The sequence below is a fragment of the Arachis ipaensis genome, chromosome B8 (genome assembly GCF_059453495.1).
Source record: "Arachis ipaensis isolate K30076 ecotype BB chromosome B8, ASM5945349v1, whole genome shotgun sequence".
NCBI classification, from domain to species: Eukaryota; Viridiplantae; Streptophyta; class Magnoliopsida; order Fabales; family Fabaceae; genus Arachis; species Arachis ipaensis.
Window position 1 is genome coordinate 132,826,650 of NC_142443.1, and position 17,796 is coordinate 132,844,445.

The window sequence follows — 17,796 nt, forward strand, 5'->3', positions numbered from 1 at the left end:
AACTAAACACATGTACATATCAGACATAGTGTTAGAGAGAAGCATCGGCAGGGTTCAACACACATTTTTAATTTGCGCATGCATTTTAATCAGGCAACAAACAGAATTACGGAGAAACAAAATCTTGCCTTGCCTGTATCTAATGTGGTTAAATTTTAAGATTTTCTGAATTTCGAAAGAGTAAGCTTAGTCTTACATTGGCAGCATTCACCTTCCAGAAGTAGGTTTTATAGCTAAACCCACAAGCAATGGGCACGACCTTACTTGAACAGGATCTGTTCTATAGGCTCGTACAGCTGTATCCTTGAGTTCTTAAGGAGACAGGAACCAAAGTCTGGTGGATGAACAATGACCGTGAGATCAGAGCGTGATTAATACTTCAGTTGCGTGCCAGCTGGATGTTGGAGGATCGTACTTGCCATGACCTTGTGGTCAAGATGGTCTCACGGTGTTCTGACAGACCCAAAATTTCTTTTTTTATATTTTTTCGACAAAGCAGAGACAGTGTCGTTCAATAATTCCGCCATCCATTGACAATAAGATGTAGAGCCAGGTAAAAAATTAAAAATAAAAGCAGATGTCGTTGCATTCTGCCATGGAAACTTTGCATAATGAAGTAGAACGGGGACCAAAAAAATTTGGACCATTTCTCGATTTGTGCGTGTCATCCTTGCGCAGGGGCCATGCTAATCTTCTCTGTATCGTTCCAATTTTATCGGATGTCCCCGAAGGGACGAGCCCCTTTGTCTGCCTCTGATATATAAATTATTGGTTTCTTAAAATTCGGGCGATGTGAGACTTGTTTGCCACTGAGAGCAGCTGAAGAATATCAACGAGTTCTCAACCTCTCTTTATGGAAAATGAAGGAGGGGATACAACTAGTTGTCTGATTTCTGTGTTTTCATTTTGGTGGTTCTGCCTTGTTGGTTGTTGCATGCATAGCCATTTCAGGTTATCCTTCTTTTATTCCTACTGCTCTCAATTTTCTATGAATGAACAAGACAAATTAGTAGCTAGAGATGAATGGAATGAAAAGACTATAATCAACAGAAATTGTTCTCCAATAACTAACATAAGGAACTTCAAATTATCTTATAAATATAATGAAACCTGAAAATTTTCACATAATAAAACAATCAATTTATTTACGAATGTACACCACTGCCAATGTGTCTCACCAGGAACAATCAAGATCTGACTCATGCTATAAAGTGCTTAATTTGTTACTAGACTAAAAACGTTAAACCGTTTTATGGGACAATAAGTCATAAGAGTCACAGACGAAGATCAAAACAGTCATCATAATAATAATCGAATGCAACATAAAACAATTTGAAGGTCTTTATTCTTATTTTTTTATTTTCTCTTACGATCTTTTTATTATACTTTTTTGTTTTTTGTGCGGTGCTGTTCTTACACATTTTGGTTTACTGTTTTGGTACTTTTACCGTCTGTTATGTCTATTTTTGTTTTTTTATTTACTCTTATTGTCATGCTATTTTCTTTTAATTTCTTTTTTATTTTGGGTTGTCTTGTTTTATATTTTATTTTCTATTGTCTAAGGTACTTCTTTTGGTAATTTGGTACGAGGTACTTTAGATGGTCTAAGTAAGTTGGTGGTGTATTTGGAAATGTAATCTTCACTGGGACTTTGAGCATTTTAGATCTCTCTATCTCTCTCTTATGTCATTAGGATTCTCTTTTTGTTCTTCCATCTCCCATTGGCACTAGAATTCTATCTCTCAAATCTTTAATACGGTTTAATAATATAAAATATCATCGATCAAAATCATTAATTTATTTTACACATTTTTTCCTAATTTAATAAACTTTTTAACTGTTTATACAATTATGAAATTGGATAATGTAATAACTTCTATTTCAAAAATGTCAACATTTAACAATACGTAATGAGTTATCATGTAATATTAAATCCTTTTATTTTGTAATAAATATTAAATAGTTGGCATATATTTTGTTTTTTAATATGAAAAAACTAACAATAAATAAATAAATAAATAAATTATTGTAATATATAACAGAAAGTGGAGACATCAAATTTGATCAATCTAATGTTGACACAAAGTACCATATCATACTACGTCCATGTTCAAACGATTTCATTTTATTCCGTTTCTCCATACAAAAACATCGATGCTAAAACTGATCTACAAGTTATATAAAAAATACGAAGGCCAGAGTGATTCACGGGATCTTGAAAGTGCTAAGGTAGTAGAATAAATGAAAACTCTTCCATTTTGGGATGGTGGAGGATGCTATTTTACAATTTGCATCAACCAGGTCATTCTTTAACCTTTTGGAACGCAGAACACTAACATGATTTGTATCAAGAGGAATCATCAAATTAGACATCACCGGAATCTTCTGAATCTGAAACATCACCAGAATCAATCATCCTCTCAAGTGCATCCATACTGCCATGATCAGAGACGGTATGTATCCGGAGTTTATCGGCATCTTCACTGAGAAAAGAAAGGAAAACCAAGGAACAATATTAGATCATATTTAATAGGTGTTTCGAGTTCAATTTTATTACACAGTCCTGTGTGCATGGAAAAATGCTGAAATAGATTTATGCAAAATGCTGATAGAAATACCAAGTTCACTAAGAAACATTTAAGATAAAAAAGAAAAAGAAAAAGAAAAAAAAGTAATAAGCATGGTTTTAATTTGCAGTCTACAACCGCAATGCAATGCCAACTGCATCCCATTGCAGCGGCGATTGTGGCTGTTTCACATATGTTTTCGCCCAATTTTCCACAATGCAGTCCAACCACAATTTACAACCGCAGTTAGAAGTAATATGTTATACAATGGCTCTTCGCACTTTGTAATTCAAGTTATGACGTAAAAGACCCGTAACATTTAAGCATGTAAAACATACTCTGTAACTCCGAAGATTTCCTTGACGACTAAGGAACTATCTCTTGAACAGAACTCCGGCAGCTGGAACGAATAACAAAACTAATTCAATAAACTCATAACCCAACAAAACATACAAAATTACAAGTATGAATATTAGATATTATGTAATAAAGTATTAGAAAACTTCAGATAAACAATTACATTATCCTCAAGTTGAAATTTGACGATATATACCCAAGAATATTTACATAGCCAGAAAATTTCGACTCAATTTCGCTAGAAGTTGTCAATAATAAGGATTTCTTGTTGAATAAATCAAAGGGGAGGAGGAGACCACTCATCCATCTAATAGTCATTAACAATGCAAACTCATTCTTGCTAAAATTCTATGACTAGAGTTTGGCCAATCTAAATAGAAGATAATGAGTCAACACCAGCAGGTTGAAAATGAAGACTCTGAAAGATACAACCTCTTCTTTATCAACCTTTACTTATTGGGCTATCCTGACATCTATGATATCTACTCTTTTCTCCTAGACTCTTTTAGGTACCTATATCTGGCAACTTTAAAGCTACTCTACTGCACAAAACCACTTCCTTGTATGACAGTTTGCATGTCATGTGTATTATAAGTTTACAACAAAAACTAATGAGCAGAATAATCAAATAGAGGAATTTATAAAGAGCCAAATTTAATATATATATATTACTGAACAATCGTAATTAAACCTCAGTATTATCGGGACCTAATAATTGTTGAACAAGTAATTGTTCATCATTATTTATTTGTGATCTCTCTTTTTTCTGGTTCTTAACCCTAAATAACTGAATATATAAATCTTAAACATAGATTATCGAAGGAATTGTTTACATTTTTTCATGATTGGTTTCCTTATTCAGTTACAACTAGGACTTTGGTATTGGTATTGGTATTAGTATATATGGGGTAAGTGCTTTTTATTTTGTATCTGATCAGAGATCACCATCAATAATTCAATATAAATTGAGAACATCATTTTGAGTGTCTATCCTCTCTTTCCTTCTTCCCCACCTCAACCCTTAACTTTAAGGTCATGGAACCAATGTAAAGGTCAGTACCCAATAGTACAAGGGAACATTGGCACTGAACACTAATCACATTTTGTGCACAGCAAACTAAATTTGTATCAAATTGACTGTGCAGACTTACCTCAGATAGATAGAAGACCTTTCCAAAGAGGGCTTGTACTGCTAATTTTCTCTTGAAACCCCTTTCAGTATAGCCTGCTTTCTCCATCACAACAGGACCTAAAAATAATTCAAATGTAATGTAAGTAGAGAACAGATATAATGATGTCCTAACATAGAACAATGTAATTTAGTAAAAAATGGGCATAAACGAATGATGTTATGCCATAAATGATATGAAATAAGGAGAAGTTAGGGACACCACTTCTCTCTCTCAAAATAAGTATCTGTTTTTTCTGACTTTCAAGGTTGCTATTATTTCAAAGCATGTAAGATTTGAATACAAATTTAACAGTAGTGGCAAACCTGTTTCAGAAGAAAACAAGGGTATGTTTAAAACCCAAATATTCTACTTACTGAAAAACAGAAATGTGGATTATAGAATTGTAACTTCATATTAATATTGTTTTCAAATTTGAAGTCCAGCTCATGCTTCAAAGAACCAGATAGCAAGGTTATAATAAAGGATGAGAAATGGAATACTAAAGCCACTACAAGTCTACAACTAATTATCAAAACATAGTTGCACTAAAGAATCACTTCATAGAACCAAATTGTGGTATGTTGAACACCCATAAAAATTAATAAAAGTGAACTTAAACTGCAGATAGGTTTGACTAAGCAGGACTAGAGCTAGGCCTACCTCAGTTAGGCACAATAGAAAGTGATCCTTTTTTCATGAGTCAAGCTTGGCTCACTCCAAGCTTACAATTTACTTGAGCTCAATCAACCAAGTTTCACCAATTTAGACCTCTAGGCTCAATGACTTGAGCTCGTTAAACATGATCCTAGTTGATTGAAGAACCGATCATGAGGCAAGCTCTGAGCAACTACAAGCCACTTGAACTCATTGCAAACCCCAGATACAGTAGACTCATGCAAAAATTCATTTTGGTTTTCAATTAACCATCAACCAGATTAAGTGCAGCCAAATGCTCAGTGAATTAATTTTATTAAGAATAGTGATGGAATTTCTGGCCAAGAGGAAAGCTTATTTATATATCTAGGGATGTGTATAATATTTTACTCAAAAATCAGTCAAGTAATTCCTATTAAAAGATATTCAAATCTATGATATATAAATTATCTTCAGCAACAAAAAAAATTATAATTTTATTCAATAATGTTTATTAAGTTAATGTTTATGCAGGAGGATAATAGGAAAATGGGCTGGTGAGGAATTGGCCAAGGTTACGTGAGTTTATGCAAGGAGAAAGAAAGATGCATCAAGGGATAAAGAGGGAAATGAAATGCATAAAGCAGTGGATACCATGGCAGTTTGGGAGACGGAGAGTGACTGAATAAACATGCAGCAGAAAGCAAGAGATTAAATAATGATGGAGGTGAAAGCAGTGTCAAAGCAGATCTGGAACTCAATTGGGTGACTTAAGCCATAATGAGTAAGCGAGAGTAATGCAAGGAACAACGGAAGGCTTATGTGGTCAACTAGTTAATGAAACTTATAAACTAATGGCCAGAACCAGTTTCAACAAGTAATTTGGCAGAAGGCCAGTCATACCTTACGGCAAACAAATCAAAGGGAAATTCACACAATATCAAATAAAATTTCTCCGAATTATTTTATGAGCTAGTTACCTAAACATCTTACAAGTAACATCTAAATGTCAAAAAGCCCAGAAGGTAATTAAGAATTTTAATTTATGTTTTTGCACTTCCAGCATTCAAAATCTTTCGAATTAAGCCACCAGAATCATGCTACCAGTGAGTGGTTTTGCTAGTTTAAACTTTAAAGGTCAAACACTCATAGGTTCAAGATATTTTACATCCACTATACTAAAACACAATACCATTGGATTTTGGAATAATGTATATCCATGCTACCAAGCACTAAGACTACTCAAAAAAATATTGTCAAATGTTGAGAATGTATTACCTTTATCTCGCACAATTCGTCGTGAAATTTCATTTAGAATCTCAGCAACTTGTGAATCATTTAACATAGAAGCACTCCTTAACTGAATTAAATCAGCCACCATGTCAGGGTTGAATGGTTTTTCATTCAAAGCATACCGGATATACTTGCGCAAAATTTCTTCCAGATCAAAACCTGTCTGAATACAAATTCACAGTTGTTACATTAACTCAAATGATACATATACACTAGCACATATATCATGGGAAACCAGTAAACAAAAAATTGGTTCAAAATGTTTCCCATCAAGAAAACAGAATTCCAAATATTCCTTGATTCACAAAGATTTAATATCCTTTAGTTAGAGAAACTGCAAACCTAACAGTTAACTCATTTACTCTATACCATATAAGAAAATGTTTCTCCTAATACCCTTTTCTGCTTAACAAGTTAAACATCAAAGCATCATAAAATTCTATATTTTCCCCCATAATAGTCTTTTCTAAATGACAAGTTTTGGTACATTTTCTTCCACATGATTCTTCTTATTTTGTAAAGCAAAAAAATGATACCAACTGTAGTGTAGCACATATTCTAGGCACATATGAAGACATGACACTGCCACAAAAACACACCAAAATCTAGAATAAATAGTAGAATAGACTAGCATTGTGGGTATGTGATATGTCAACTTTACAATTTAACATGTCAAGTCAACCACACTTCATCTGCGAAGCAAATCCAAAGATAACATGATTATTCAAAATTTCAATAAGCAGTAATTACTCATTGTTATAGCTTACCAAAATCCCAAGTTTTAGTAAGTCAACCAATTATTTCCACCCCCCCCCCCTTTTTTTCTCTTAAAAAAAAAAAAAGATTTCATTATATGAAAGTACCACTATAACAGTCTTAAGCATGATGATTCCCTATAAGTATCTCACCTTACTCTCAAGTTCCTTGAGTGCAACAATGTTGACTTGATCTCTTCCTTTCTGAAATAACTCATCAAGTGACTTGCATAGTGTTGCATTTTTCCCAACCTGAAACGGAAGTAGATATATAATTACCAAATTGCCAACAAACAATGATACTTCTAAGCAAAGAGATGAAGTAAAATAGAGCTTAAGAGAAATGAAAAGGTTAGTAAGCAAATAGATTCTTTTCAATTCTATTAAATCTTCGTGTCTTGTTAATAGAAACAACAATAAAGTGGAAAAATAACCCTACTCCTATGCCTCCATTCCACTCTCTCAATCCCCATTTCACTGCACTCAGTTATATACCATCAATTCAATCCTAGATTGGGGACTCACCCATAAGTAACAAGGAATTCACGTTGACGAATGGTGAACCACGAGAAGTGAATCGTCAACGCGAATTCCACTTGGTTGGAGCAGAGAATAAATGAAAGGAGAAAAGCAAAGGACAAACCAGTCTGCGGCGTTTGGCCTTGGGAGAAGTGAACCTCTTAACGGTCTTAACAAAAGCAATGACAAAAGTGATGCCGGCGTAGGCAAGGGGAACGGCGAGGATCCAAGGCAGTGATGTGGGGCCCACACGCGGACCAGGCAAGGCTTGCGTAACGGACCCGGTGAACTCCACGAGGTCGAGCGCCTTCTCCTGAATCCACGGCAGTTCTTCCTCTACTTCCACCTCCTCGACCTCCTCCTCCTTCTTCTTGCCTCCCTCCTTCGGGGCATTCGACGCCGACGCCGATGCCGCTGAAGAGAACAAGAATCGTTGGCGGTTGAGTCTAGCAGATGGGGAAGGCAAAGAAGAAATAGACGTAGAAGTAGTGGGGAAGGGATTGTTGGGAGTGGGTGGGAGAAGAAGCTTGGAAGCGGAGAGAGAACAAGAAGTGAAAACCATTGCTGGTTCGGTTCAGTTGCCGGCCAAGCTTACTGGTTTTCACTATTCAGTTTGCAGTGCTTGTTTCGGCTTGCATTTAACAGAGACGGAGGGGTTTCTGATAAATTTTAGGGGAAGCACACTTAAACCCTTTGCAAATCATTTGCCCACACAATTTTGACATCTCATTAGCTCATGACTAAAAGTATGGATTTAGTAGCTGACTTTAGTTTTGATTTATTATAGTCTAATTTTTTTTTTGTACGGTCATTTTTTTTACATGATTATTTATATTTTTTTATTCTTATGATAATATATAATTAAATATATATGTAAATTTTTTTTCACAATAATTTAAAAGAAAAAAAATTATTTTTTGATAAAAAATTTATATGCAATTGTCTTTTATGTGAGATTGATAGTTGAGAGTCATTGGATAATAATTTAGTCAAACATGTCAGATCGATTTTTAACTAGTAATTTCATATAAAAATAACTGATGTTTTAAACTTAGTTTTTACTCTTTATGGAAAAAAATAAAAGTGTTAGCTTTCAACTTGTAATAAAGATGAATATAGTTAAAAATATAGTTATGGCATTTGTCAAATTTATAGAATTAATACTCAAATATGTTTTTAAGATATATTTCATTTTTCAAATTAGTTTATAAAAAAAATTGTTAATCATATTAGTCTCTAAAAAAAGATATAATCATAAGTTAAACTAATCATTTTGTCCATTAAATGATAACGTGTCATGTTAATTATCACAAGTCAATGTATCACAAAATGTTTGGTAGATGTGTTCATGATTATATAAGTGGTAGTCTGGTAGACCGATTATTTTAATTTGCATGTAGAATCCCACTTTTCTAATTTGCATCTGCTGAATTAATTTGTAGCAACATAAAGATAACTTGATGATCAAGTAACTAGAAATAATACAAAATCAATTATGTGTACAAGACTTTAAAATTGTAGTATTACAAAAGAATCAGAAAGAACAAAGAGTCCCGTGTATATATCCTATACAAACTCTGTATGAAGAATCAAAGAATGAATCTGTTGTCATGTATACTACTATTTTACAATTTTACCTTAGTCTGCTCCTATCACTCTAACAGAAATCTACATTGTCTCGGATACTAATCAGTATATTTCTTCATCAAAAATGGAACTTAGGAACGAGAGCGCGACCGGGATCCATTGCACATGCACTCCGGGACAGGATACTTGGTGACATCCCGGCCGGCCTTGCTAGTCCTGAGTTCCGGCTGCCCTAACGAGTCCTGATGCAATCCCTTGACAATCTTGTTGAACTCGGCTTCCGGAAGGGAAGAATTCAGAAAATAAGGTAGCATTTGTCTCTTGTTTGGAGTTATATATTTCTTGTGCCCTGCATAGGCTCTGTGACCCTGAAAACATTTAACAACAAAGTTTAGAACCTAGAATTTGCAAAGTGACACAAACTATGTTTCGACTTGTTATTATACCTGAATTGCATGGCCCATGTTTCCTCCATGAGACGGCATGAAAACGTCGCTCTTCTCGCAGACGATGTAATCTATTGCAGCCATTAGAGAAGCTTTGTTCTTGAAAGGTTCTAGTTCGCCCGGCAAGGCAAGATCTGCCTTGCTGTAAAAATGTTGAAACTCATTGATTAATGGATACAAGGCTTCTTTTCCACCCAATGGTTCTCCTCCAGCCCAATAAATTCTAGTATTTTTCGGAGCACCTAGAGCTTTAAGCAACCTATAGAAAGAAGAAAGAATTAGAAAATGATGTTATGGTGATTCTTAGAAGAGCATACAGATTGTGTAAATTTGTAATGTATCTACCTGGTAACCTCTACAGCATTCAAAGGGCATAGGCCAGCTAGCTTCCTTTCATGGTAAGTCATATTTGATCTTGCTGTCAAGAGCTTCGGCCGTTGAATCCGCTCATTATTTACAATCTCATCATACTTAGGACTCAGACCAGGTAGACAACCAGTCCTCACCCAAACATCCTTCTCCATCCGAAGATGAAGCGCAAGGTACGGTCCCTTGCTCTTCATTCTCTCTGCAATCTTGTTACCGAGTTCCTGGACTGGCTTTGCGAATCTTAATGCATTAAAAGCAACCTGAAAGGAAAGGTGGAAGGAACATTTAGAATCTGCAATTTGTTTTGTTTTCCAATGAACAAATAGACTTTGCAATACCTTGCATCGAAGCTTCTGAAGATCAGAAGGAAGATCCTTTGACAGCCTTGAATCCAAGCCACGAAGAAGTAACACGCCTTCTCTGTTGAGCTGCACAAGACAACAATCATTCAATCCATGTCAAGATAACCATCAACACATAACATGTTGCATTTATTCACATTGGACACATTGATTAACTTTGTTCAAAGAAAAGTATATGTGAAGAACATTGCAAGTTGCAACTCTTACCCTTTTGAGATAGCGTGCGCGAATCCAACTAGGAGTGACATGAAGGGGAGGGCTCCCCTCCACTGGCTTTGTCATCAGGTGTGTCGATGGCAAGGCCGAAACCACATGCACATCATTGGCCAGAACTCTCTTGAAGTGCTCCAAGTCAAATATATCAGCAAATTCACTGCAACCAAAATAAACACACAAACAAGGAAACACCATTAGTTAAAGAAAACTCTCTTCTAACATTGGCAAATAAGAAGTAAATCAAATCGAATCGAATAAAGTCAAAATTAAGCTCAATACTCAGACCAGATTAAATAGATGAAGCTAGCTATCAATATTCAATCTAACCAGTGAACTCATATAAAGATCTAACACCTTGTTATTTCTATGCATAGTACCATTTTTAATACTCATTCAAATTGTAGAAAACTGGTACCAAAGAGTAAACAGAACTAATGAATTATGAAAAATGATTGTTTTACCTTTCATCACCCCAAATGACATTGACCTGCAAAATAGGAACAACCAAAGAAGCACCAAGGATTCTAGCAATGACAACAGCATCAACAATCTGGTTCCTCTGCTGATTCATCCCACCAGAAACCACAACCATTAGATACTTCCTTCTCTCCTTCACAACACCTTCACTTGCCATTCTATAATCCCTACTGAATTCCAAGCATGGCTTGTACCCTAACCCATTTGGTTGCTTCCAAAACTCACTCTTCTCAACAACCTCTTCACCATCAACATTAGACCCTCTTGCTTGTAACTGCACATTAGAAACCATAGTATGTGACTGAGACAAAGAATTAGTAGCAGCATTAAAGACCCCTTCTTTCTCAGCATTATGAACTGATTCATCAACCTTTGAAACAGCTCCAAGTTTTGATTTTGATTGCAATTTGGAGTGTTGGTGTTGTTGTGGCAGAGAAATGGAACATGGGTAAGGGGAAAAGGGGATGTCAACGTCGAATCCGAACTTGATCATGCCGAATAAGCCAATGAAGAAGAGTGTGGAGAAGAAGAGTCTTGGGCTGGTGAAGTTGAAGTTGAAGAACTTGTTCATGGAGGTTGGTCTTGAAGAAGATTTCTTGGGGGATTCAAGGAGAGATTGCAATGAAGATGATGAAATGGAGTTTATGATCTGAGATGGAACGGAGATGTAGGATAACTTCTTGGCTTTGTTCTTGGACTTGGCCATTGTTGAAAGAAACTTGCTTCTTCTTGTTTTCTTCTTGTTGAATGGTTCTGTTTTATTCCAAAGAGACCAATTGAGTTGTGTTTGTAGAAAAATAAAGGGCGGCGGGAGGGAGAGTCTTTTAAGCTTTTGAGTGTGTGATTAATATATGTGGACTTGAACGCGTTTATAATCAAATAGGGACAGCTCAAACTCTCGGTTTGGTGGGACTTTGGAAACTCATGCTTTTTTTTGTGTGTGTGTGATTAATATATAATGGAAAAGTAGAGGTTTAACAAGAGAATATTAAACAATGTAAATAATAAATATGTCATATATTTAATTTAATAGATATATAGATAATTATGTTTATTATTTTTAATTAGATAATTATTTTTTTTGATTTAATTTATTTATGTATAGTTAATAATAATTGAATATTCAATTCACTAAATATATAGTCTAATATTAAAGTTTAGAAAATAATTTAAAATAAAATATTTTTTATTTTATTAAATTAATTTTAAAATTTATTATTCATATTATTTATAAAAGTAATTGGATACTTAATAAAACCGATATATAATATATGGAGCATGATGATTAATTGACTTTTGGTTACTCGTTTTGTAAGTGGGATTTCTTTAACGTGTTGTTTATTTATTTATTACATCTTGCATTTTCCGTGTCTCTACTGTAGGCTTCCTACCTCCTAAATCAGTTTGTTTTTAGGAGGGGTGACTGATATTGAAATTGGGTTTTTTTATTTAAATACGCATGGAAAAATGATTTATTCCCTAAATGTGCATGGTTTGAAATTCTGCTCAAAATACGCATACCAATTTCACCTGTAGCGACCACAAAATGAATTCTTACTCCATTTCACAAGAAGCGCCCACGAAATGGGCCTGCTGTGTGTCAGAGAGCAACTCAAGCCCGCCTTCCACGAAATGAAACATATCACAGGGGGCATCCACAAAATGGAGGAGTGAGATATTAGAACTGAATATGAATCAAAACAAACAGATAGTAGACATCAAACTTGGAAGAACAATGGAATATATATATATATATATATATATATATATATATATATATATATATATATATATATTTAAAAATTTAATTTTGATGCATGAAAGTGTAAAATTTTTTCCACGAATATCCAATTAAATTTATATGTTTAGATAATATATAAAAATATTTATCATAGTAAAATAAATATAATAAAAAATAAAAATATGAAAGAGAGTACTATCAATTTTATAATTTTAAATAAAAATAAAATATTCTATAATTTTTCTAACACTGTCAGTATTCTTTAATTTAGTATTATTTTAAACTATAAATTTTCATTATTTATGGCTATATTGTTACTTATGATTAATTTTTTATTTATTTTGTCTTTTTTATAGAGTACATCAAAGAAATAAAAAAAATTATACAGATAAAAAATAAGAAAAATTTCATAAAACTAATAACATATATCATATGAAAAAAATACAATAAAAAATAAATAAAATTCATATGAATAAAATCAAATAAAAAATTTCATACACAACATAAATATAATGTAGTAAAAGATAAAAAAAGAAGTTATATTAACAAAAAATAATAAAAATATCATAAAAATTAATAAAATACTTGAAAAATTAGAGCACTATAAAAAAAAAGTCAACAACATTTGTCATATAAAAAAATGAATTTGCATCTTCATATTTCAAAAGTTGTATTTGCATAAAATTAGAATCCAAACATTTTATTTACATAAATTACTCTATTATTTTATAGTAACAAACACTACAAATTAAGATGACTATAATTACAGAAATTTTGATATTACTTAAAAAATATAATTAAAATTAAGATGACTTTTTATTACTGCTTTAACTGATAAATGGCTAAAATACTAGCAAATATTTTTTTTCTCTTCTATATATTGAAGTGCCTTCTAAAAATAATTAAACTCGCTTATTATAAGAACATAGTATATAAAAGTATTTCGTTGTTGGCTCAGCTAATGTCCACCAATTCGTTTGTGCCAGGGACGGCTTGGCCATTTCGTGGATGCCCCCTGTGATATGTTCCATTTTGTGGAAGGTGGGCTTGAGTTGTTTTCTGACATGTAGCAGGTCCATTTCGTGGGTGCTTCTTGTGAAATGGAGGTAGAATCCATTTCGTGGTCGGCAGAGATGAAATAGATGTGCGTATTTTGAGCACAATTTCAAACCATGCGTATTTAGGGAATAAATCATTTGTGGTTAATGATTAGAGATGCTAGGAGACTGATATTTTTCGGGCAAAAAATTTTATATTTTTATAAATGTTTTAAGATGCTTTTCTAAAGACATTTATTAAAAACATTGAAAATTTTAACTTTGATATTTTTAATATTTAATATATTAGTTAATTCCTAACAAACTTGGTAACATAAGGGTTGTAAAAATATTTTTTAGGGAGATAGAAATGCTGAAATGGTAATGTTTTTGAGTTTTTAATATATTAATAATAATATAAAAAATAATCTTCTTCCAACTATAAATGTTTCTTTTAGCAAGACTCTTAGTAAAAAACTAAAAAAGATATATCCTTATGCTAAGTATAAATTATTACCATTCATGACCGTCTCTTGAAATATTGATGCCATATAATCAAATACTAATTGTTTTTCCATTACTGATGTATTTATCTATGACTTTTAATTTCCAAATGAAGAAGATATTAAATGTTATATATATATATATATATTTTCATTTGTAAAATTTGAATAATAATACCATTTATTTGAATATATTCTTTTGTATTTGTCCTATATATATATATATATATATATATATATATATATATATATATTCTTTAAAATGGTATTATTATTCAAATTTTACAAATGAAAATATTTATTTTCTTACTATTAAAATTAATGATTTAGCTAAAGACTTAAATATTACTGCCCTGAAAACATCGGTTGAAAGATTTAAAACAGAAAATTTTGACTCTTTTAATGCTGTTAATTCTTTGAAAACTTAAAATTTTATAATTTCTATTAAATATTTTTATTTATGGTGTTATTTAGCTTTGATTAATATGTGCCCTTTAATAAAATGGAAAAACTTTTATTAAAAATTTAAATTTTATATTTCAATATACTTTAAAATATTAATAATAATTTTTTGTTTTGGTTTTCTTGACCTATATCTTAAAGACATATTTAAATTAATTCTATTTTTAATAAAATATATTTATTAATGACTAATAAATTATAATTTAAATGGCATAATTTTTTTTTCTCGTCTAAAAATCTTGGGTTCAATTTCACTCCTAATTTCAGAGGGAAAAAAACACATTTATTGATGTATCACATATGAAGAATTAGATAGATAGGGTAGTATTATAGATTCCCAAAGGAAAAGTATAGGAACCAACTCCTAATCAGCCAAGAATGGAACAACTTAATTACTTATAATTATATTAATAATTAATTTTAAATTTTTTAAATTCAAAATTTAAAAAATTTAAAACTGATTAAGTAAACCTAATTAAAACCTATAAAAACATTTATCTTCTCTCTCACATTAACCTACCCACCTTTAACAATCACACACACAGACCCTCTCTCTCACCGTCAGACCATCTCCGCCTCCCCATCGCGACCCACTCCTCTTCTATCACACACATCTGGCTTGTCAGATTCGCCACCGTCGACAATAACCTCTTTCCTTTCGTGAACCACTGCCCGTAGATCTTCACGTCAAGCATCACCACAGGGACCGCGAACAACCACCACAGCACCAGGTAAGAGACTGTTTTGGGTGCCATGAAGGGTGACGATTCAAGAAGCAAGAGCCACAAGATCCATGGTACGAAGAGATAATTAACCCTTACATGGTGCAAGAACTCGGCCTTTATCATCTTAAAGAAAAACAAGCACCTTAAAATGTAAAGAAGAGAGAGTAATACGAGAATAAAGAGAGCCAGAGACCAGAGTACGGGAAAAATCGGCGGAGAGTAGTAATCGGTGGCGAGGGCAAAATCGTCATCCAAGAATGCCTCTTTGGCTTTGTTTTCAAGTTCCTTCGCGATTCTTGAGACTGCAAACTACACACTTGATCTTAGCCAAAAGGAGTGGTGGCAATTACAGAAATATAAAAAAAAATATTCATTTAATATGAAAAAAGAGTAAATTACCATTTGTACCCACGAAAGTTGAAAACGCTGATATATCTACCCATAAAAAAAAAGAAATTACCATTTATACTCATAAAAAATTGTTTTTACAGGCAAAATTATCCAAATCCTAAAAAATTATCTAAAAACCCCAAAATACCCTTATCATTACCACTGCTACCATCATCCCCCATCTCTCTCTTCGCATCACATGAACACTCTCCGATCTAACCTCCATTTCTCTGCCACAAACCACCTCATTGCCACTCCTTCATCACCATAACCTTCATCTTTGGAGGAATCAAAATCAACCCAGAGAGGAATTTGAAATGGATGACGATGGGTGAGAGTCAAAATTGGATCTTGGTTTCAGCTGAATTTGAAGCTGTTTGAGGGAACAAAACATTGAAAAGGGTGTCATGGAGAAAGCTAATAGAAATAGGGCAATAAAGAACACAAATCCAAGGTGAGAAGAAAGTGAGGAGAGAGGATCAAATCTAAACAATCAAACACAGAAGCCTCGTGTATTTGGATTCACTTTTTCTGGGAAAAAAGAAAAATGGAGAGAGAGAGAGAGAGAGAGAGAGAGAGAGAGAGAGAGAGAGAGAGAGAGAGAGAGAGAGAGAGAGAGAGAGAGAGAGAGAGCTCACCGCGATTTTGGTTCGCAAAGGGGACCGCAGTGATGGCGGCTGGCGTGGTGACCCATCAGGGGCACTGGTTCGGTGATGAGGAGAAGGTAGCCCCGGTAGGTGAGGGTTGTCGACGGTGAAAAGAGGAGAAGGGGGCACTGCGGCTCTAGGGTTGCTAGCGGCGGCGAAGCAGGGGCGGGGTGGGTGCGAAGGTCCTCTAGTCGGCAAGAGCGAGACAGGGAAGGAGAGAAGGAGGGGTGGTCACTGACATTGACACAGATTTCGGTTCAACTGGAAGGGCAGCGGCGGTGGTGGTTCTACGACGCAGAAAGAGGTGAAGAGGGTTGGCTATAGCGGCTGTAAGGTAGCGTGAAGAGGAGGGTCTCTGACGCGGTACGCTCTGGTTTGAGGCCGATGGTGATGGTGGCGAGGAGAAGCTGGCGCGGTGCTCCTGGGCTGGCGGAGGTCCTCGACGTTGCCAGTGGAGAAGGGTGAACGATGATGAGGAGGGTGAGACGGTAGTTTGTGGTTGATGCTGTGATTGGGTAGCTGAGAACATTGAGAGAGAGAGGAGGGAGGAAGGAGACGAGAGAAGGGTAATTTAGGGATTTTAGATAATTTTTTAGGGTTTGGATAATTTTGCCTGTAAAAATAATTTTTTATGGGTACAAATGGTAATTTCTTTTTTTATGGGTAGATATGTCAGCGTTTTCAACTTTCGTGGGTACAAATGGTAGTTTACTCTATGAAAAAAAATATCCTAATACTTAACAAAAGAAATATCCAGTTATATTTTAGTAAAAATAATTAAATATCTATAAAATTTAAAAAAAATTATGAAATTCTTAAAGAAATAGAGACATTCATATTTGCAATACAAAAAAATTCAAAAAATATATAAAAGAACATCTATTTAGTATGAAAAAGAAACATTATGATACTTAACAGAAGAAATATTCATATATATTAACTTATTTTTATTAAGATGAATTTCGAACTCCAACCCATTAAAAAATTGGCAAGAGTTGACTAAACCCCTCATGTTCCCTAGCAGAATTGATTCCCAAATCCCAATTACAAAACATATTTTTTTGGCTCATTCAAGGATATAATGGTGAACGTGTTAAAGCAATTGAATTTTGCAACAGGAGCATATGAGAGAAGAGAAACTTCTTTTCTATATGTTCTTCTACCATATAAAAACAATTTTTTATCACCATTAACATTTTTCCAATTACTTTTAATATTAAAAATATAAAAACATACATAAAAATAATACAACTAACATTTTTTAAAGGAAAATTATGATATGGCAAGCCGAAATTCTAAACGTATTGACAACGGTAACCCTAATTTGTGCAGCAGCAGTACACACATTCCCAGCTACAGCTAATAATGCCGCTTCTATTATTGGATTCTTGGTAAATCCCAGCTGGCAATGGCATGGACCAATCAACCAGTAGTAATATAATAATATTTTAATCAATCTAATATTAAAATCAATTATCAAATTAATTATAGTATATATAATATTTTTATGTTTTAATAGTCTTTGAATAAGTAAACAA

At 33.5% G+C, this 17,796-nt stretch overlaps 2 protein-coding genes, 1 non-coding gene and 1 pseudogene across 4 annotated transcripts; 1 reads left to right on the forward strand and 3 right to left on the reverse strand.

Moving 5' to 3' along the window:
* Positions 1 to 254: 254 nt before the first annotated feature.
* LOC148549906 (small nucleolar RNA U3) lies at positions 255 to 463 on the forward strand (annotated as a pseudogene).
* Positions 464 to 632: 169 nt separating this feature from the next.
* Positions 633 to 735, reverse strand: LOC148549907 (U6 spliceosomal RNA). The gene has a single exon (XR_015897314.1). It is a non-coding gene; the product is annotated as a U6 spliceosomal RNA (small nuclear RNA).
* Positions 736 to 2,011: 1,276 nt separating this feature from the next.
* Positions 2,012 to 8,046, reverse strand: LOC107614086 (ribosomal RNA small subunit methyltransferase J). Its single transcript, XM_016316317.3, has 6 exons — positions 7,421 to 8,046; positions 6,931 to 7,029; positions 6,008 to 6,185; positions 4,076 to 4,173; positions 2,906 to 2,967; positions 2,012 to 2,483 (listed from the first exon to the last, which is right to left on the reverse strand). The coding sequence occupies exons 1-6, from the start codon at positions 7,856 to 7,858 to the stop codon at positions 2,366 to 2,368; spliced, it is 993 nt and encodes a 330-aa protein (XP_016171803.1). The 5' UTR covers positions 7,859 to 8,046; the 3' UTR covers positions 2,012 to 2,365.
* A 685-nt stretch (positions 8,047 to 8,731) lies between these two features.
* LOC107614174 (O-fucosyltransferase 20) lies at positions 8,732 to 11,589 on the reverse strand. 2 transcript variants are annotated; one of them, XM_016316407.3, is made up of 6 exons: positions 10,738 to 11,589; positions 10,268 to 10,433; positions 10,037 to 10,126; positions 9,675 to 9,958; positions 9,330 to 9,588; positions 8,732 to 9,251 (listed from the first exon to the last, which is right to left on the reverse strand). In XM_016316407.3, the coding sequence occupies exons 1-6, from the start codon at positions 11,457 to 11,459 to the stop codon at positions 9,015 to 9,017; spliced, it is 1,758 nt and encodes a 585-aa protein (XP_016171893.1). In that variant the 5' UTR covers positions 11,460 to 11,589; the 3' UTR covers positions 8,732 to 9,014. The 2 variants fall into 2 exon arrangements, with proteins under 2 accessions (XP_016171893.1, XP_016171892.1); XM_016316406.3 differs by having other exon boundaries at positions 9,675 to 10,126.
* Between the last annotated feature and the right edge of the window lie 6,207 nt (positions 11,590 to 17,796).

Excerpts from the sequence above, each read along its gene's own strand:
- LOC107614086 (XM_016316317.3), bottom strand. The coding sequence starts at position 7,858 with ATGGTTTTCACTTCTTGTTCTCTCTCCGCTTCCAAGCTTCTTCTCCCA. Across the intron at positions 6,186-6,930 it reads TCAAGGAACTTGAGAGTAAG|ACAGGTTTTGATCTGGAAGA; the intron begins GTGAGATACTTA and ends ATTTGTATTCAG. Across the intron at positions 2,968-4,075 it reads AGGTCTTCTATCTATCTGAG|CTGCCGGAGTTCTGTTCAAG; the intron begins GTAAGTCTGCAC and ends TATTCGTTCCAG.
- LOC107614174 (XM_016316406.3), bottom strand. The coding sequence starts at position 11,459 with ATGGCCAAGTCCAAGAACAAAGCCAAGAAGTTATCCTACATCTCCGTT. Across the intron at positions 10,434-10,737 it reads GTCATTTGGGGTGATGAAAG|TGAATTTGCTGATATATTTG; the intron begins GTAAAACAATCA and ends TTTTGGTTGCAG. Across the intron at positions 10,127-10,267 it reads GCGCACGCTATCTCAAAAGG|CTCAACAGAGAAGGCGTGTT; the intron begins GTAAGAGTTGCA and ends TGTCTTGTGCAG.